Raw genomic sequence first — 22224 nt, forward strand, 5'->3', positions numbered from 1 at the left:
GCTTGTTCGTTTGTTTTTAAAACTAGGCTGCGGCCGGGCGCAGTGGCTCACGCCTGTAATCCCAACACTTCGGGTGGCTGAGGCGGGCGGATCACCTGAGGTCGGGAGTTCGAGATCAGCCTGACTAACACGGAGAAACCCCATCTCTACTAAAAATACAAAATTAGCCAGGTGTGGTGGCGCATGCTTGCAATCCCAGCTACTCGGGAAGCTGAGGCAGGAGAATTGCTTGAACCTGGGAGGCGGAGGTTGCAGTGAGCAGAGATCACGCCATTGCACTCCAGCCTGGGCAACAAGAGCGAAACTCTGTCTCAAAAAAACAAAACAAAACAAAACTAGGCTGCTCCCTAGGACTAAGCTCAGTGTCAAAGTATATTATTGGAGATGGCAAGTTATTTCTGAGTAATTGCAAAGATTTGAGAAATCAGTGCGGCCCCACAGCCCCACTGCTGGTGGCCCCAGGGCTCCCATTCTAAGACAGTTTTAAATAGAAACTTTTCTTTTGTGTCAGTGCTAAATACCCTAAATATGCCCCCCTTTTCTTTCCAAAAAATTAATCCTCTCTCTATCATTGGGATATTTAGCATGGTGGGATTGACCTTTTACTTTTACAGCCTGTATTTTTTTTTTCTTCAGTCAGGGAGTGTGGTTACTTTAAAGGAGTCTTCTATTTCTTTAAATTGCTTTTTAATATTAAAAGTCAAAATATAGGAACATTTCTATTAGGAAATCAAAGCGAAATGTGCGTCTTATGTTTAAACTCAAAAACAGCCAAAAAGAAAAGCAAGATAAACATGAAAGTGTTTGCAACACCATGATGATTGCACTGGATTTCCAATCCCTATGCTTTAATACTTCCCTCAATTTTACAATATCTTTAATATTATTAGTAACAGCTGACATTTATTAAATTCCTATAATGTACCAGTGTGATGGTACTTCTTCTTCACATCAGTCCTTTTGGTATCTGTGGTCAACATTTTACATTTGACAATAATGAGCCTTAGAATACATGACTCAAATGCATCATGTTCATTGCTCAGAGTCAAGACTGGAATAGTGTTCTGGACAACACTGTTACTCCTGTTGCTTTCATTCTTATTCAGAGATCGTATTTTTTTCTGTCACTGCTAAATTTGCTTTGCTCTTTAAGAACAGAAAAATGTATCCATGCAGTTTTTTCCCTTATTCCATCCACTGAAGATTGTTCTGTAATGTGTAACTGGAGTGGACGCTTAAATAAATCTTCCTTTCAGGTATCTGGTTCTTTATTGAACCCGCCGCAGGCTTTTTCTAAAAGAAAAGTCTGACTCCTTGAACTGTGAAATCCAAAATACAAAGGGATGCCAATAAATAAAAGGAAAAAAACTATTTTCCTCTTATACTGTGTATTTGTTGACTGATCTTAACTTCACAATTGAACTGATTGACAATTTCTGTGTATAGGTAGCCACCATTATAGACTTTTCTCCTTGTGGCCTCTGGTACACAACTGTTAAAAGCACAATTGATAGCTGGAGTTTTATACAGTTTGGATGTAGTTCACTTCTGATTAAATTTCACTTTCACTAAGAATTCTATTTGTTTCTTTCTTTATTCCTGCTCTTTAGAAATAGTTTAATCTAGGCTGCTGGGATTTTTTTCCTCAAAATTCCTTACACTTTACAAAAATTACAAATAAAACTATAAACCCAGATTTTCTTAATTATGAATTTAGATTAACCAAACAGTTGTATTTATTTGGTAATGACTGGATTACGTTTTTACTGCTGAAGCATCCAAATGCCGGCTACCTAGGTCACTGGCCTTGGAATAGTAGGAGCACAGATGTGTACACCACAGATGGGAGCCAGAAGGGACTAAAAATATGCAAAATATCCATGTCCCTGGAGGTCTCAAGGACAAAAGGCTTCTCCTTTTCAGCTTGATTCATTGGGACATTAACATAACATTTGCTGTGTCCAAAAATTGGCAACTACCATTCTGGCATGAAAATTATGTTGTGCAAAAAATTAAACAGTTTCCTATTTCAAATACCTGCTCATTGGAAGTTCTGTACATATCTTTTTAACTGCATTCTGCTTTCATGAATCTAAAAGTAAATCAATTATTATAAAGTCACAAGTATATTTATCAGCTAAACTTATGAATTTTTACATCAATTTCAGATTGTTAAAAATATAAACAAGGTTACAAAGAATAAGTACAATCTCTTGCTCACTGTGGTTCAGGTACATTGTGTTTCTTTCTTTTTCTTCCCAGAACTCACCAAGGGCTTCTTGTTCAGAGTCTTTGCATTTACTGTTCCATTACTGTTCCCTGTGTAGAGAACGGTCCTCCTCTGGCTCTGGGCGGGGTTGTGGCCTTCATGGTTTAGGTTCCACTCACCTGTCTCCTCTTAAGAGAGACCTTTTCCAACCATCCTATCTAAAGGAGACCCCCCTCAAATCAATTAACTTTCTGTTATTTTATCTAGATTATTTCCTTCATTGTTCTTTTCACGGCCAGCGATTATCTTTACTTGTTTACTCCTGGTCTTTTAGGGTGATAATGAATCATGCCCTCTCTCTGTTCCAAGTCTGGAAAAAAATAAGTTGAATAATACAAAAAAGAATCAGATATAATTCAAAAAGATATTTTATTAATAAGGTCTGTTGAAAAACATGGTTTATATTTTCAACAAAGTTTCTCTCCAAATTAAAATCACAACCGTTAGCTGACGCCCCTCCCCCACCTCCAAATGGGATTGAACATGCTCCCAATACCTTAATCCCAAGCAGATAGAAATGCATGCGGGCGAAATAGAGAACAGAGAAAAGTCATCTTCAGTTTCTCTTTCGTGTTTCACAAATCATATAAATTAGGGGACAGAGAGAGGCAGGTATACTCTAAAACAATTTTATCCAGGGGCATAGAGGTTTCCTTCCCTAAATAGAAATGTGAGGTGTGGAAGAAAAGTACATCACCTTAATATTACTTCTTTATAATCTGCCTCCCTTTCAGAACGTGTTTACATCATTCACAGCTGTGCCTCTAAAGCTTAGAACAGTGGCTGAAACAGATCATGCACTCAAGGATCATTCCTTAAGGGATGTATGAAATACAAATATAAATTACATAATATTGTTTGCTTATTAAATTAACAGAGACTGTAATTGGTAATGCCTAGTACTGACTATGTGGCAAAGAGACATGATTCTTACACACTGTGGGAGGGAATTGAAATTGATCAAATTTTCTAGATGGAAGCTAAAATAGGGATAAAAACCTTTGAGATCTCCATATCTTTAGCATCTGCAATTTCACTTTTAGAATATGTTCTCATAAATAATTATGAATATAGGCAAATTTTAAGTTTAAGAGAACATGTATCTCACTGCCAATAAAAAGAAGAAATAAGAACAAAAATGTCCAACAGTAAGAAATTCAATAAATTGTGACAGAATACTGTGTGGCTTTAAAATAATGTCCATTAAATCTAATTTCAATACATGAAAAGTATTATATTAAGTGAAAACTGGTAATTTTAAAATACTCAGTATAATGTCCTATTTTAATACATAAATTTGAGGATCTATGTATTTACTAAAATAAAAAAAATCAGAATTGTTTTTTAAAATTATCCTGTTAGATTTGAACCTTTAGCCTGATTTGAAAATAAAGATAGTCCTCAGGCTGTTTCTGGAATAAATGTGAAGTGCAACAGGTCACATGGTTTCTCCACCTGATGAGGCCATCCATCCTTCTCATGGCCCTTGGTCTCCTCCTGCTGGCTGGACAGACCCAGAGCCCTCCAGGAAGAGCTCCTTAGAAAAAGCTCACCAGCTGGGACTTCACCTGATCCTATCCCTGTCACCTTCTCAGGATCCATCTAAACAGCAACAGGGCTGCTGGCATGGTCACAGGTGATGGAGAAGAATGCAGTTAGGGGAACCGACAGCAACCCAAGTTGCCATAGCTGGGAATATATTGATGACAAAAGGCTCTGTCACACTAGAAAGTAGGATAAGCTCTGAGAGATGTCAACCTATTAAGTTATAATCGAGAAAAGAGCCCAAGAAAATACAATTACAATACAGCAGTAATCTTTAAATGTAACCACTTAATGTAATTTGGTTTTTCTTTTGAGTTTATTATTTAAAAGACCTCAGAAATGACACTATACTGAGTTATTTTAAAGATATATACATGTATTCATTGTATGTAGCCAAGAATTCTTTCACTCATGCCTAATTTACAGTAACAGATGCTGATGAAGAAGTAAGGAAAACTCTGAAAATAAAACTACAAACACCAGATATGGAAAGGAGGCACCTGAAGCAACTGGCAGGGAGTACTGGCCAGCTTCTGAAAAGGAGCATCTTAGAAAGTTTTACAGAAACTACAAAATTGAAAGTTATTTAGAAGGGATTTCAAATCTGAAATAAGTGGGTAGAAAAGCTTGTAAGGAGGTGAGGGACAGTGAGCAAACCCATGGCAAACAGAGGGTACCGGTTCCTGCACATCTCAGACTGAGAAGGCAAGCAGGACGAGCAAGCAAAACCACCTCATATTGCAACATTTCTTATGGTCCTCTCTTCTCAAACTATGTAAAAATCAAGATTTCCCACTGAAAGGGAAGCAAGGATACTTGAGTTCTTCAAAATAACACATGCGTGCATGTGTATCCTCTTATGTAGGGTATATTATAATAGATCCTGTTATGTTATACTTTATTAAATGTTACATACATGTATGCATACACACACAAATATATATACACATATACATGTATGTATTCTTACTATTCCATTGATACAATGTGACTTTTTTCTCATTTTTATGAGCATACCTGGTTAGTTTTGGCAACATTATCTGAGAATATATTCTAGAAAATCCATTCAAAGTTTTAGTTTTTAAGTGCCACCTCTGTGCATCTTTGGCCCACAGCCCTGACCTTCCTCTCCTAGTTGAGGATTTATCCTTCTCTGCCATAAGAACATGGAAGGCAACCAGACATGGATCACAGACATCACCCTGCTGGGATTCCAGGTTGGTTCAGCACTGGAGATTCTCCTCTGTGGACTTTTCTCTGTCTTCTATACACTCACCCTGCTGGGAAATGGGGTCATCTTTGGGATTATCTGCCTGGACTGTAAGCTTCACACCCCCATGTACTTCTTCCTCTCACACCTGGCCATTGTTGACATGTCCTATGCTTCCAACAATGTCCCCAAGATGCTGACAAATCTTATGAACCAGAAAAGCACCATCTCCTTTTTGCCATGCATAATGCAGACATTCTTGTATTTGGCTTTTGCTCACATAGAATGCCTGATTTTGGTGGTGATGTCCTATGATCGCTATGTGGCCATCTGCCACCCCCTACGTTACAACGTCCTCATGAACTGGAGAGTGTGCACTGTCCTGGCTGTGGCTTCCTGGGTGTTCAGCTTCCTCCTGGCTCTGGTCCATTTAGTTCTCATCCTGAGGCTGCCCTTCTGTGGGCCTCATGAAATCAACCACTTCTTCTGTGAAATCCTGTCTGTCCTCAATTTGGCCTGTACTGACACCTAGCTCAACCAGGTGGTCATCTTTGCAGCCTGTGTGTTCATCCTGGTGGGGCCACTCTGCCTGGTGCTGGTCTCCTACTCATGCATCCTGGTGGCCATCCTGAGGATCCAGTCTGGGGTGGGCCGCAGAAAGGCCTTCTCTACCTGCTCCTCCCACCTCTGTGTGGTGGGACTCTTCTTTGGCAGTGCCATTGTCATGTACATGGCCCCAAATTCCCACCATCCTGAGGAGCAGCAGAAAGTTCTTTCCCTGTTTTACAGCCTTTTCAACCCAATGCTGAACCCCCTGATATACAGCCTGAGGAATGCAGAGGTCAAGGGAGCCCTGAGGAGGGCACTGAGGAAGGAGAGACTGATGTGAAACATCTCAAAGGGAACCATGGGGAGGGAGCCTTGCTCCCTGCAAAATATGTAAGTTGGCTTTTTTTTTGTCTTCTGCTAGAATAAATGCTACCTTAAAATGGAATACTATAGATCTATACATATAAACTGAAGACATAAATCTTTTAGAAAAGATAGGTAAATGCATTTATAATCCTGGATAGGCATAAATTCACGGAGAAGACATAAAAATCTCTAGATGTAAAATGTTTAAGTTTGATAAATATAGGACCTCTTCACATTAATCATTGTGCTCATCAGAGTCGCCATTGAGAAAGAAGAAATGCAAGCCACAAACCAAGTGATCCTCTGGAAACTACATGTACCCAGAAATGGAACTGTTTATACAGAACAGAGAAAGAACTCCTTTAAATCAACAATCAAAAATATAAACAACCACATTTTATACAATTAGCAAAACATATGAACAGATAATCTTACAGAAAATACAAGTGGCTGATAAACATACAAATGCTGCTTTCCACCAATAGTAAGCAAGGAATTGTAAATTAAAACCATCATGAGATACTATTATATACCCACTAAAATGTCTAAAATTTTTAATGGCTTATTTATCATTGATGTTACTGGAAATCTATTTCTAATATTGGAAATGGTTGATACTAGCAGAGTTTGTACCAATAGTAGCTAAGTCAGACTGAGTTAATAAGAGCATAGTACACATCCTCAAGATCAATAGTTAGTGACTCTTCCTGTGAAGATACACAGGTTAATGCTTAAGGCTTTGAGGACCATCTTGTGTGTCAAAACAACTCAACTCTGGCAAAAGCAGCCATAGACAACATGTAAACAAATGGGTGTGCCTGTGTTCCAATAAAACTTAATTTACAAAAACAGGTGGCTGCTGGAATGGTGCCCAGGGACAGTAGTTTGTGAACCCTTGTTCTAGATCTTAAAACTAGTGAAGTTCCAGCTGATCCCACTTTAGAGACCCTCACTGGGTGGGGTCTCAAGGGGCATCTGATTAGACATGTCTTGTGGTCAAATCTCTGTGATCACTTTGTACTTACTTGTGAGGCTTTTCCTCCTTTGACCCTTTCTAAAATATGCCATGACTCAATAGCCAGTGGACTGTAAATATTCATGCTTTCTCCATCACACAGGAATTAAGAGCAGGCTCCTCATACTCCATCACTAATGTGAGCCTGAGATTTTAGGATAAAAGTTTGCAACTCAATATTCTAATTGGAGCACAGCAGTTCAATGAAAACAAGCACAGAGATATCTTGTACAGATTAATTTTTAAGAGTGCATTTAACAAGATCTTAGATTTTTAATTGTTTTCTTTTATATTTAGCAGCCATATAATTAAAAGCATCTTATATCTTGATATTGAAAAAGCCCTAGTTTTAATTATATATTCAGAGAGCCATTCTCATCTTATCCTGGAATACCCAGAAATGTAATTCTTAACCGCAAGCTGATAGCTGATGATAATTTTGCCTGGAAGAGAACATAGAAGGAAAAATTACTGATATCAAAACCTCAGGATATGTTAGAGTTATTTTTGAGATGGATTCTTGCTCTGTCACCAGGCTGGAATGCAGCGGCATGATCTTGGCTCACTGCAAACTCTGCCTCCTGGGTTCAAGTGATTCTCCTGCTTCAGCCTCCCGAGTAGCTGGGATTATAGGCGCCTGTCACCACACCCAGCTAATTTTTGTATTTTCACTAGAGATGGGGTTTCACCATGTTAGCTGGGATGGACTCCCATCTCCTGACCTCGTGACCCACCTGCCTCAGCCTCCCAAAGTGCTAGGAATTACAGGCATGAGCCACTGAGCCCAGGCTGGAGCCCTTATACTATAGAAATATTTACCATGTAAAGAAGGGAATCACGTAGACTGATAGGGCAGGGATTTCTAAAGCTGAACATTACTCTGATATTCAGAGCACAAGTTATCTTACTTTCACTAATCTCAGAAAGTATTACCCTATCTTGCTTCCTTTTAATTCCTGAAATTTAAAGTGTTATATACTAATGTATTATTGTTTCCATTTTTTTTCTTGGTGCTCCTCAGCCAATTTTAAAATCAACTTGCCCATTTCTAGCCCTCACACAACAGCATATGAATTTCCTCTCAGTGTCTACCATCCCTTATATCAAAATATTTCACTGATAGAATTCTCTGTGACATTTGATTCGACAACAAAAACAATGGTGACTGTCCCACAAGATGAGAAAAGCTTTTAGGGGAAATAGATGCCTACCTAGGCATCCTGGGATAAGCTGAATTCACTTTAAGAGGGGGAGAAATGTTAACTAGAATAAGCAAAAAAGAGAGAATTCTCTTCCATGAGGAAGGCAAAGGAGTGAACTCAACCTAGAAATGTAATGAAGCTTAGGTGGAATGGGTTATACAGACTCAGCAAATAACGCAGGATACTGCTAGGACTCACTGTTACAGGAGGGGTTTATGCCCTGACCCAACAGGACTTACTGGCTGGTTTTTTTTGTTTGTTTGTTTTGGTTTGTTTGCTTGTGTGTTTGTTTGTTTGTTGAGACAAGGTCTTGCTCTGTCACCTGTCAAGGCTGGACTGCAATGGCATGAAGTTGGCTCACTGCAACATCTGCCTCCCAGGTTCAAGTGATTCTCCTGCCTCAGCCTCCTGAGCAGATGGGACTACAGGCATGCACCACCACAGCGAGCTAATTTTTATATTTTTAGTAGAGATGGGGTTTTGCCACGTTGCCCAGGCTAGTCTCAAACTCCTGAAATAAATTGATCCACCCGCCCCAGCCTCCCAAAGTGCAGGGATTACAGGTGTGAGCCACTGCGCACAGCCCCTGTTGGCTGTAGTGATGCAGACAGAAGCAAAAGCAACCCTGGGCCAATGGCCTTCCATTCTACCTGCATAAGCGCAAGAGGATCACTGAAGGGAACCTTGTAGACCTTATAACTTACTGAAATTGTCTGGGGCACTGATAATTTCCACTGATGGACTATGACTGCCTTCACCCCAAGAATAGATCTGAATAAGATGTGAGCTGTAGTACAATTAGGAGCTCTGAGAACCATTCTGAAAACACCATGCCCTCACCTGAGGACAGAGGTGGGCTCTGCTATATAACAGCACACAGTAGAAACTAGTTTCAGTGGAAAGCCTTTAATCCCAGATAGGGTGACTTAATTTGTCCCTAACAGATTTAGACCCAGAAATAACCAAATCATGACTAATCGTAATGATACTTGTCCACAATATATTGAAGGAACCAGCCCCCAATATTTCAACGTAGGTTCTTTTCTATTTTCCCTAAGTGTCGGCCAGTCTGAGAAATAAAGAGAAAGAGTACAAAAGAAAGAAATTTTACAGCTTGGTCTCTGGGGGTGACATCACATGTCAGCAGGTTCCATGATGCCCCTTGAGCTGCAAAACCAACAAATTTTTATTATGGATTTCAAAAGGGGAGGGGTATACGAATAGGGTGTGGGTCACAGAGATCACATGCTTCAAGGGCAATAAAATATCACAAGGCAAATGGGCAGGGCAAGGTCACAAGGCCAGGGCAAAATTAGAATTACTGATGAGGTTCCCTGTCCCACTGTGCACGCATTGTCATTGATAAACATCTTAACAGGAAACAGGGTTCAAGAGCAAAGAACCAGTCTGACTAGAATTTCGCCAGGCTGGAATTTCCCAATCCTAACAAGCCTAAGGGCACTGCAGGAGACCAGGGCATATTTCATCCCTTATCTACAACTGCATAAGACAAGCACTCCCAGAGTGGCCATTTTAGAGGCCTCACCTGGGAATGCATTCTTTTCCCAGGGCTGTTCCTTCCTGAGAAAAAGAATTCAGCGATATTTCTCTTATTCGCTTTTGCAAGAAGAGAAATATGACTCTGTTCTGCCCGGCCCTGCAGGCAATTAGACTTTATGGTTATCTCCCTTGTTCCCTGAAAATCGCTGTTATTCTGTTCCTTTTCTAGGTGCCCAGATTTCATGTTGTTCAAACACACATGCTCTACAATTTGTGCAGATAATGCAATCATTACAGGATCCTGAGGTGACATACAACCTCAGCTTAAGAAGATGATGGGATTAAGAGATTAAAGTAAAGACGGGCATAGGAAATTGTAAGAGTATTGATTGGGGAAGTGATAAATGTCCATGAAATATTTACAATTTATGTTCAAAGACTGCAGTAAAGACAGGTGTAAGAAATTATAAAAGTATTAATTTGGGGAACTAATAAATGTCCATGAAATCTTCACAATTTATGTTCTTCTGCTGTGGCTTCAACCAGTCCCTCCGTTCGGGGTCCCTGACTTCCCACAACAATAATAATAATCTGGTGTATGAGCATGGGCCACATCTGTTAGAAAGGGATAGCATATACTACTCTTAATTCTTACTGATTTATTCTGGAATGAAACTGCTTATACCATGATCACACTGCAGTATAACATTGGCATTGTTGGTAACATTCAACTATTTTATGTAAATAACTCATATGTCAATATTGAAACATGATGAAATATATTGTAAAATAGGGTTCAAACTTCCTCAGAATGTGATACCAATGGAAAAGGATGGCCTTGTGGAAGAACTTAATTTAACTAACCATCAGCTAATATCTACGCTAAATTGTTCTGCATAAGGTTATCACAGGGTGCAAATAAAGGGGGGAAGCAGGTAATCAGATTAGTGCAAAAACATGAAAATGTATGTGTATGTCATGACTTTATAGGATGGATTAGCTGTTTTCTTAGGTCTATCCCTACCCCACACTGAATCACAGATATTAGGCATAGTTATGCTGACACTATTGCTGTACCTGTTATGTAAACGCTTTTCTAAATATAGATACTCTGAAAAGTATGATCATTCTGGTAAAAGAGCCTAAGCCAAGTGCCAGGTAAGTGAACTGTACAAGAAAGGGTTAACTCAGTTAAATTTATATAAACTCATATAAAACTTTAAAATATTCTAATCCTATCACTTAGAGTAAGACACAGAAATGAAAATTTTTCGCTTTGGAATTTGGATTCAGGGCCATGTTATTTCAGGTGGGAAATCTGAAGCAATAGCTTGAGACCTATAATAAAGATAGCATTGATAGAACAGCATCTGTTCAAGGAAAAAATATAGGATCTAAAGAGTGAAAACACTGCTCAGTGGTTAAGATGAAATGGCTTTATGGGATAAGCAGAATTCTCTAAAGAGCCCCCCTTAGACTTTTGTTACTTAATCAAACACTAATCTAGGTTCTGCCGTGAAGGGGCTTTGCAGATCAATGGGTCTTAAAATGTGAAGGTTACTGTGTAACAACCAGGTGCATTTTCTAAAGGCTGGGAATTTTTTTCACCTAGCAAAAGAGGAGGAAGTCAGAGAGATTTGAAGTGTGTGAAGCACTCAACAAATGATTGCTGATTTAAACACGGACATGGTCGCGTGTAGACACCAGAGTGGCAGCAGGCAGCTGAGGCCATCCCATAGGACAGAAAACAGCAACGACAAATGGACAGAGACTTCAGTCCTACAATCACAAGGAATCTAATTTTTCCAACAACCATTAAACTTGAAAGAGGATCCCAAGTCTCAGATGAGAACTGCAGACCAAGCTAAAACCTTGATTTGGTTTTAGAGAGAATCCAGCTGACCACCAGGACTTCTGACCAATGGAAACTGTGAGATAATAGATATGTGTTGTTTTAAGCCGTGTTTGTTAATTTGTTGCAGCTGCAATAGAACACAAATGATGAATACACTTTTGGTATTAAATAAAAATCATTTGTTTCAAGTTCTGGTTCTTGCTAGATTGGTAATCTATAATTTAATGCAATAATTCTCTACCTCTTTGGTCTCAGAACACCTTTAAATTCATAAAAATTACTGAGGATCTGAAGATATTTCATGTATATAAGTATATTTGTTGATGTTATTATAATAGAAATCAAAACTGACAAATTTATTAGATATTTACTTTTGATTAATTTAAATGGCTTCCCATATAGGTTAATATGATATTCTTTATAAGATATTCTTACAAATAATATGTTTTATTAAAAATAACTTTATTTTACAATTTTCCAATTCTTAAAATATTCAGCTTAATAGAAAGCTGCATTTTATATTTTCTTCCTTCTATCTATTGTCATATCACGTATCAGCTAGCCTCTGAAAACATTCAGTGTGCACTCATGAGAGAACAAGGGTAAAAAAATACTAAAACTGTCTAAATAGTATTGTGAAATAGTTTTTATCCCACAGACTCTTTGAAAACTTGTCAAAAATTCTAGAGTCCCTCGATCACACTTAAAGAATAGCAGACAGTATATCAAAATGTCAGCGTTCATATCTGTAAAATGAGGATAATGATCAGATTAAAATACATAGTCCATATAAAGCATTTGTCACATTTTCTGAAATGTAAAAAGGGCTCAATAATTGATACCTGTGGCTATTTTAATGCTTTTCCATTTGTATCCATCACCTTCTACTGGAAATAGAAATATACCTTGGCATTGAGAGATCTGTTCCTTCTCAGAGTCCCCATGCCAGGTTCCATGAAAACCATCTCTCAACTATCTGAAAGTCATGGCCTCTCTTATACCTTCATGGAGATTGTAGGGAAGTATAAAGTAACAAAACCATAATAATTTTGAGAGTTTGGATATTGTAATCTGTGATGTCAGCCTCGTGTCTATGACCCTTGAGATCTGTGAAAGCTTGTGCAGAAATAGTGTGATGCCATCATCTGCCCTGCCTGGTCCTGATAATTTTCCTGCAAGGACAATCAAAAAATCTTCAGTCTCCTCCAGAGAGAAAATCCAGAGATCTTCCCCCTACCCCTTAGAGAGAAGACAAATAAGTATATATTATTATCCTTCTGGGAATTTAATTCTCAATAGAAACTCAAGAACGTTTTTATTCATCTGATTCTAAAATAAAAGCTATGCTCCTGGAGTTAGCTAAAGAAACTTCAGTGAGTCCAATGAATCTGTCCATAGCTGGGATTTAATCCTATGAAGGCTCCCAGAGGCAGTAGGAGTCTATATTCATTTTAGCGGTATGTGTCTCATCTCTGTAGGGTTGATTCTAGGTCAAAGTATTTTCCTCAGGGAAAGTGTAGTGCTAACGTCTCCTTATATAGAAGATATTCATTTCTGCTGGGAGGTGGTTTCCAGTACAGGTAGTTGAACTAGGGCAGGATGACTGCAGAAATCACCATGGCTATGCTGGAAGAACAACATCCCTGGGTGACTTTCCCTCCTGAATCAAAGTGTAGATTGCAGGTAGTTGGAATACACACCAATGTCCCTCTCCTCCTCCCAGGGAATGTCTTCCTGCTCTGCTGTGAACAGGGGTCCCAAGGTTCCCCCAGCATCTCTCTCACCATCACCTCCCAATGTCCCTTGATGACGAAGGTCAGAGCTAGCCCCATTGTCTCAATGAGAAGGGGGTCAGAGAAACAGGGACTTTGTATCCAGGTCTCTGAATAAGGCTCTGAAATAGCCAAATTAATGCAAGGACTTTATACATTACCCAGCCTAAATAAAGATATACATGGCCAGGAAAACCTCCCTCAATGGAAAAGAAAAATTTATCAACAGTTACATTACATCTTTTTCTATCTGAAAGAGTTTAAAAGGTAAGTCTGTCATAGAATTATATCTTTGGGGGAACTATCCCAGGCTATCACTACTCCTAAGAGTTAGAGAAATAGAATAAAGCAGTCTAGCTGAAGAAACATTACGGGTTGCAGGACTGCCTGGGTGGAAAATAGCTCATACTGATCATGAAAACCTTTTGTTTTCTGATCTGCTATTGTTTTATTTACTCTATTGGGAAGGTGACATTTTAGGCATCATCACTGTGATATTTTGTTCTCCATTCCAGTGTATTAGCCACTTAAAGATGTTAATCTGCCTGCGATTTTATTTTTTTTAATTTTCTCTGTTTTCTTTAACAACAAATGGAAAGGGTAATGACAAAAAAAGATTATAATCCAGAAAAAATAACCAGACTAAAATATCAAGAAACAAATGTTCCTACTGGGTAACAATAGATTGAATTATCTTCAATAATATTGTTATCCTGTATATTCAGAAATTAAATATGTTTCAGACGCTGAGTATTACGTCCAACTCTGTTTAAGAAAGATTTTGCAATATGACGTTACTATCCCCACTTGGCATACTATAGGAATATATCTCACTGTAACAAAATAATTTAATGCATATTTATATAGAACCCTCTTCAAATACAATGTATTTATAGAAATTTAAGAATTTGTGATTTTGCCTCTCTGTTTTATTGAGTTATTGATCTCAAAGAAACACTGCCCATGTGACTGATCCCTCTCAGGCTTTGTTCGCAAAAGTTTGCAATGCTGACATGTGTATCTTCAAGCCTACCTCTCAGGTTATTTACCTCCATATGAAGTACTTGCTTCAAAAATTCATTACTTTAAAATTGTCCTCAAGCATTGATTCAAAGCAGGTATATGATACTATATTTGTTTTTTACAGTTTGTGTAACAAATTACCACAACTGTGGTTGAATAAAACATTAGAAATGTATTCTCTCGCAGATCTGGAATCTAGTAAAATTTTTCTCCCTTTGGGAATCCTAAAGGAGAACATGTTTCATCCCTCTTCCAGCTTCTGGGGATTATCAGTATTCTCCAGTGTCTGGCCACATCTCTGTCTGCTCCGTCTTCTCATCACCTTGCCTCTGTGTGCCTTCAGCAGTTTGTTTCAAATCTCCTTCTGCCTTTATTGCATAAGAAATGTTGTCATTGGAATTAGGGCTCATCCATAAAATTCAGGATTATCTTAAGATTCTTAATCATATCTGCAAAGACTCTCTTTCAAAATAAGGCAATATTCACGGGTGCTGAGGATTAGGATAGGGATAGATCTTTTTGGGGTCACCATTCAATCCACTACACATACAGAACATTTAAGTGGGGCAATTTTATCTACAGACACAATATAGTTCCCATCATTATGCTAATTTGAATGTATCCTTTGAAAACACTGTTTTTAATTATTTTGACCTTTCAAATAATCAAATTGTAATTGTAATGTTTTTTAAAAAAGTATAAATCATGTCCTGGCCAATAGACAAAAATATATATTATATACATTTACTATATATAGCCTATATATTATATGTGTATAGTTTATGGAATATATTTAATATACATATACATGAATAAACCTATGACTAACTAAAAATGTCATTCATCTAAGTAATAAACATTTTCTGAGTGTCTACTGTTACCTACAAGTATACTAGTTATTATAGGAGATAAAGAAGTGTAAGATATATTACCATTCATTATCTGATGAAGGCATATCTCCATTCAAACAAATGACATTTGGTATCCTTGCCCCTTCATCTTTGATTTTACCTTGAGAATTGTCTATATTGTCATAGTAAGGACATAACTCTTTTAACTGTTATGATTGACCAAGCCTATATCTTTAATAGGTGCCTAAAGAGCCTACCCTTGTGCCTCTACTCTAATTTGCTAGAATAGAAAAGACTATCTTTATAGGCCGTCTATCAAGTAGGCTTTCAATGGTGCCTAGATAAGTTCAAGCAGGCTGCTTCCTTTCTTTTTATAGTAACCGGTTGTAAACGTGCAAGAAAATCCTTCCAAGAAGAGGTTATGATTCCACTACAATTCCCCTTCATGCTTATACAATGAGGCTAGTGGATAAGCACAGTAATGACATTAGTATTTTTGAAAGATTCATATGACTTCTCCAACTTAAATACAGGCCTGCCTGAAAATTTACATTTACCTATGCCTCAAATCCTCCAAATGGATAGCGAGAATTCTCAAAATTTTATTACTGAATCCATCTTACATTATTATGCACTAAAAAAATAAAGTCAGTAATAAGTATAAACTGAAAATACATCCATCATAGAAAGAGATTTAACTTATAACTATCTGGAAATGTGTCTGCTTTATAGAAACCTTGCCATTAGCCATGTGTGATAAAATGAAATTATATTTATATAACATTTTAAGTGCTATGTTATTATTTTAAATTATTTTTTAACTTGTGATTTCCGTATGAGTAAAGATATTATCTTCTATTTAACATGTATGAAGGGTTAACTCATTCTCAATGTCATTCACCTATGAAGCAGGACCTCCCCTCAAGGTAGAAACTGAAATTGAGGAGGAAACACTAGATTACATAAAACATGAGATATCTGTATTTTTTGTCCTTAATAATATATGCAGAAAGATGTCTACGTGGGAAATCTGAAGCACAGTGTTAAGATGGTTCTTTCACATGACACCATATGGAACCTGGGGAGTAACAGAAGGTTAATTTGAGAGTATAGCATCATGACTGATAAGTTAGACATCCCCTTCCATTAGGAGGCATCTTATAGTGATACACCTTAATATATTTGGGATTTTTGCTTGTTCGATATTTAGATGAGTAGAGAGAGATATATACATACATAAATTGATTGACTTGACTGAGCATTTCTAAGTCTCAGAATTTACTATTAAAAATTTCATATAAAAAGGCAATAAATACAAACATATACATATATAATTTAATTACTGAAGCATTATATAGCACACAATCTAATGATGAGATAATACATTAAGTCAATTAGAATGTTTATATTGAATAATAGCTATTCAAACTATGTGTTAGAGAAATATTTTGACATGGAAAATGGTTCATGATATATGATAGAGCTAGTTAAACAAACAGCATTTTTCACATAATTTTTATAATAATGTTATATATGAAATAAACAGTAGAAAACTATAACTGCACAATTATTTAAAATGATCACTTTTGTTTGTATGTTCCAAGATGTCATCTCTTTAGTCCTTTAACTAGAGTTTCGTGTGTTTCTAGATTTGTAAAACTTGAAGTCAAAATCTCATACAAAGTAGGTATCACATTGTTTACACAAGGGACTACACAAAAGCTAAAATATTCAAGATTCTATAATTGCTAAATAAGAATAAAAGCAAGAAAATAACATAAAACCTGATGGTTAATAAGGCAGTAGAATTACAAACATGTACTTTTCACCAAAAATAAAATAATAAATTTCAAAACTATTTTCTTCAATGCTAACACCTAAAGGAAGTCAGTTAAGTGACACTATTTTCAGAAGAATCTTGAGAATGTATTATCCCCTGTAATAATTTGTATGCTTTCTCAAATTATATGTTCTTGTTTTCAGTGTAGAATACCAAAAATTAATGAAATCATGATAAGAGCAAATTATCGTGATAAAAATATAAATTATTAAAAATCCAATAAAACCCAGATAAATATAAATATCGGCTTATAAATATAATTCGTTATTAAAAGTGATTATAACTTTTGGAGGAAATGGCTGTTTTGTGATTGAAGTGGGGAGTATACAAAGGGAGCTTGAAACATCTGGTCCTATAGAAGGAAATAACTGCTCAAATACTATGGGAACATGTTAAAAAGACAGAGGAGCAAGCTTAGGAGGCCCAGATATAGGAAAATTAAGCACTAAAAAAACGACAACAATGAAGTACAACCCACTGAATAAAAAAAATCCATGAGTCCATACTGATGGATAGATAGATGATAGATAACAGATAGATAACAGATGATAGAGAACAGATAGATAACAGATGATAGATAACAGATAGATAGCAGATAGATAAGTGAATGAAGCATTTTTTATTCTAAAGTTGTCAACTAATAAATGTAAAAGCAATTATAGAGTCAGAACAACACATTTTGAATCATTACTAATAATTGAGTTAGGCAAGATAATCAATGGATGCTAAAACTAGTGACTGAATGGAACTAGTGAAGTGATGTTATGAGGAACAAGCTACATATGTAATAATTTTAATGGGTACTCCAGAAACTAATTAGGGGGGAAAAATCACATAATGGAGATATCTGGGAAGGACTATCTTCACCCAGTGATCCAAGTTAGCTTCACCCTAATAATAGGACAAATTAATATCATATGCTTGCTCAGAATGCACACAGGAGAATACTATTTTTCCTGCAGAAAGTGAATAATTTGAACAAAAACACTGAGGAATATAGTACACTCTCAATTTGTTGGACATTATGCTAAAGAATTCTTCAAAACATCAGTGTTCAGAAAGGCACAAAAAGGCTGAGTAAATATTATAGGTACAGGAGACTAAAGACAGATGACTTTAGATACACACATAATCTGGTGTGGTTGGAGGGAGAATATTGTATATTAGAGAAAAGAAACATGTCAATATCAATATTAAACATGTGAATGTCAATATTAAATTTTCTGATTTTAATACTTCCATTGTGGTCAAGCTAGTGGGAATTAGTGTTTTCTTACTGAAAAATCAGAAATTTAGAATTAAATGGGTATTATGTCTACACTTTAATCTTAACGGGTTCAAAAAATAAAAATTACATAGAGAAAGATAATAAGATAAATAATAAATATTAACATTTGCTGAATCTGCATGAAATTAAGTGGGAGTTCTTTGCAAAATTTGTGACACTATTTGTAAGTTTAAATTTATTTCATAATTAAATGCTAAAAATAGAGAGGTAACAAATCTTGGGAATTTGAAGGGGCTTATCTAATAGGAACAAGCATATAGCCTTTTATAGCCTTTATCTTAGCTCATTTTCTGATAAAAATTCAAAATTTCTGACCTTTGTATCACACTTCAGTCCTTGACAGACTTCCATTAAGGAATGGGAGTCAACCAATCATGGATCCCAGAATTCATCCTGGTGGGATTCCAGCTCAGCGCCGAGATGGAAATGCTCCTCTTTTGGATCTTCTCCCTGTTATACATCTTCAGCCTGCTGGCGAATGGCATGATCTTGGGACTCATCTGTCTGGACCACAGTCTGCACACCCCCATGTACTTCTTCCTCTCACACCTGGCCGTCATTGACATGTCCTATGCTTCCAACAATGTTCCCAAGATGTTGGCAAATCTGATGAACAAGAAAAGAACCATCTCCTTTGTTCCATGCATAATGCAGACTTTTTTGTATTTCGCTTTTGCTGCTACAGAGTGTCTGATTTTGGTGGTGATGTCCTATGATAGGTATGTGGCCATCTGTCACCCTCTCCAGTACACTGTCATCATGAGCTGGAGAGTGTGCACGATCCTGGCTCTCATGTCCTGGTCATGTGGGTTTGCTCTGTCCTTGGTACATGTAATTCTCCTTCTAAGGTTGCCCTTCTGTGGGCCCTGGGATGTGAACCACCTCTTCTGTGAAATTCTGTCTGTCCTCAAGCTGGCCTGTGCTGACACCTGGGTTAACCAAGTGGTCATATTTACTACCTGTGTGTTTGTCTTAGTCGGGCCTCTTTGTTTGATGCTTGTCTCCTACATGCACATCGTCGGGGCCATCCTGAAGATCCAGACAAAGGAGGGCCGCATAAAGGCCCTCTCCACCTGCTCCTCCCACCTGTGTGTGGTTGGACTCTTCTTTGGCATAGCCATGGTGGTTTACATAGTCCCAGACTCTAATCAACGAGAGGAGCAGGAGAAAATGCTGTCCCTGTTTCACAGTCTCTTTAACCCAATGCTGAACCCCCTGATCTACAGCCTGAGGAACGCTCAGGTGAAGGGCGCCCTCCACAGAGCACTGCAGAGGACGCAGTCTATGTAAGGAGTGGATAGTGTTAGTTGGATAGGTCTTTGCTTTTAAACAAGTGGTTTACTGAAGCAAAAACTGAGAACTTTTTTAGTTAGAAGTTTGATATAAATATGCTACTTTTTCTAATTCTAGCTCTGAAAATAGGACAAGATTACGGTGAAAAAATAGCATATTATATTTTACACTACCTTTTCCACTGAAAACTCTATGGAGTAGGAACCCAGTTGCTGGATTAAATTTTAATGTTGAGAGTCACTTCTATATGGAGAGTGGAAGAGATGGAAAAGCTATTTTCCTTTGGAATTTGCATCATTTTCTCAGCATTTTATTGCAAATCTCCCATTTTGAAAGAAAAGCAAACAAAACCCAAAGCAAGCATAAACAAATATAGATTAAAACGTATATAAATAAAATAGAAAATTGAAAAAGAATAAGTAAAATCAGGGAAATCAAAAGTGTTTCTTTGAAAAGATTAGCAAAATTGACAAACTTTAGCTACATTTACCAACAAAAAAAGTTAAAGACTCAATTACTAAAATTAGGGACATAGAAAACATCATCAGCAATCTTACAGATACAGAAAGGATTATCAAAGAACATTATGAACAACTCTATGTGACCAGTTGGAAACTTACATAAAAGGAAACATTCCAAGAAAGTCGCAATCTACCAACTCACTTGAAAATCAATAGATAATCTGAATACACTTCTAATAAGTAAGGAAGTTGAATTCGTAATTTTCAAACTTACACCAAATAAAGTTGCCAATCACATTGCTGTAGTGGCAAATACTATTTAATTTTTAAAAGAATAATTACTACTATTTCTTCATAAAAATCTCTCAAAAATAGAAGAAAATGGAACATTTCCCAACTTATTATATGAGGTCAGTATCAGTTGATACCAAAAAAATCAAAGACATCACAGGAAATGAAAACTATAGACCAATTTCTTTATGAATATAGATGCAAAATGATTCAACAAATACCAGCAAACCAAATGCAGCAAACATAATTACCAAGTGAGGTTTATTCAAAGAATGCAAGTTTGTTTAAGCATCCAAAAGTCAATGTAATAGACCATGTTAATAAAATAAAGAAAATAAAACACATCTGATTATACATATTAAAAGCATTTGACAATTCCAAAATCCTTTCCTGACACACAGACAAGCGCGTGCACACACACACACACACACCCCAGACTAGAAATACAAGGGAACTTCTTCAAACTGATAAAGGGTAGATAAGAAAACCACAGCTAAAATTACAATTAATTGTTAAAGACTGGGATGCTTTCCCCATAAGAAATATGATCAAGGAAGTTTTTTTGTTGCTGCTTCTATTCAGCATTAGACTGGAAGTTCTAGCCAGAGCAATTAAACAAGAAAAAGAAATAAAAGGCATCCAGATTGGAAAGTCATAAGGTGAAATGATCTTGTAAATAGAAAATTCTAAGGAATTTTTAAAAAATCAGCTCAAACAAATAAATTCAACAACATTGCAGAATAAAAGTTTTATACTCAAATATCAATTGTATTTCTGTCAAGAAGCTGAGCTTGAGACAGCTGAGTTTCCAAGTGTCTGAGTAACCAAGCTAAGCAACCAGTCAAAATGACAGCAACAGTCAAGTGTTTAATCATTTACTGTGATAGCATAAGCAAGAGGTTGAACTAGAGTAAGTTTCAACTCCCACACTGTTTCATTTATCCCTTTGGAACTGCACTGGGCAAAGGTCAGGTGGATCGATACAGAAGTAGGGATCATCCCACCGCTGAAGGAGCCCAGAGCAAAAGGTCCTAATATTTTATGGATCTGAGAATACAGGAGAGGAGAGAAGAGGGAGAGAGAAGGGGAGTAGAAACATACTAAATACTGAGTCAGCGTGGAGAAAAGGTGTCTTCAGGGTTTCCCCCTCTCCCCATAAGATGTAGGCCAAGCTCGTCCAACCTAACTCACTCAAAACTAAATAGATAATCTGAATAGACTTGTAATAAGTGAAGAAGTTGAATTAGTAATTTTAAAACTTACACCAAATAAGGCCATCAATCACATTGCTGTAGTGGCAAATTAAACTTAATTTTAAAAGAATAATACTATTTCTTCATAAAAAATCTCTCAAAACAGAAGAAAATGAAACATTTCTCAATTTATTCTATGAAGCCAGTATCACTTGATACCAGAAATATCAAAGACATCACAGGAAATGAAAACTACATTTCCAAAGACCTATTAATCAAATGTTTGATGTGGCTTTCAGGGTATTCAATAACAGGGATAGAACTGAAGAGGCTGAAAGAACCCAGCATGGCAAATGATGGCATAGACAACAAGCCCAAATGATAGCAGTGACTATAAGCAGCGCCCTGCAATCTCAGGGTCACCCAGGGGGATGCTTCACCCACAGATCAAAAAAGCCTAATAGCAAACCTGCAGGTAATAGCTGCTACTTTAAGTGTGGGAAGTCAGGACATTGGAGCAAGAACTACCCGAGTCAGGGCAGCCCACCCAACCCTGTTCTCATTGCAGGCAGAAGGGTCATTGGAAAAGGGATTGTCCTGAGCTGTGAAGGAAGAAGAGGAAAATTTGACCTTTATAACGGACCTTGAAAGCATCTTCCATCTCTTTCAATATCTTTATAAAGACATAAATATATGGATGA

At 37.0% G+C, this 22224-nt stretch overlaps 2 protein-coding genes across 2 annotated transcripts; both read left to right on the forward strand.

Moving 5' to 3' along the window:
• Positions 1 to 4980: 4980 nt before the first annotated feature.
• On the forward strand, positions 4981 to 6047 carry LOC106997720 (olfactory receptor 2A14). The gene is given in 1 exon segment (XM_028846418.2): positions 4981 to 6047. A coding segment is annotated over 1 exon segment (933 nt). The 3' UTR covers positions 5914 to 6047.
• Positions 6048 to 16502: 10455 nt separating this feature from the next.
• Positions 16503 to 19575, forward strand: LOC705762 (olfactory receptor 2A2-like). The gene has a single exon (XM_001094105.5). The coding sequence runs from the start codon at positions 18643 to 18645 to the stop codon at positions 19573 to 19575; it is 933 nt and encodes a 310-aa protein (XP_001094105.4). The 5' UTR covers positions 16503 to 18642.
• Positions 19576 to 22224: the final 2649 nt, after the last annotated feature.

This window comes from Macaca mulatta, chromosome 3 (assembly GCF_049350105.2).
Source record: "Macaca mulatta isolate MMU2019108-1 chromosome 3, T2T-MMU8v2.0, whole genome shotgun sequence".
Classification (NCBI taxonomy): Eukaryota; Metazoa; Chordata; class Mammalia; order Primates; family Cercopithecidae; genus Macaca; species Macaca mulatta.

Bases quoted from the DNA above. Each gene is read 5' to 3' on its own strand.
- LOC705762 (XM_001094105.5), top strand. From the start codon at position 18,643: ATGGGAGTCAACCAATCATGGATCCCAGAATTCATCCTGGTGGGATTC.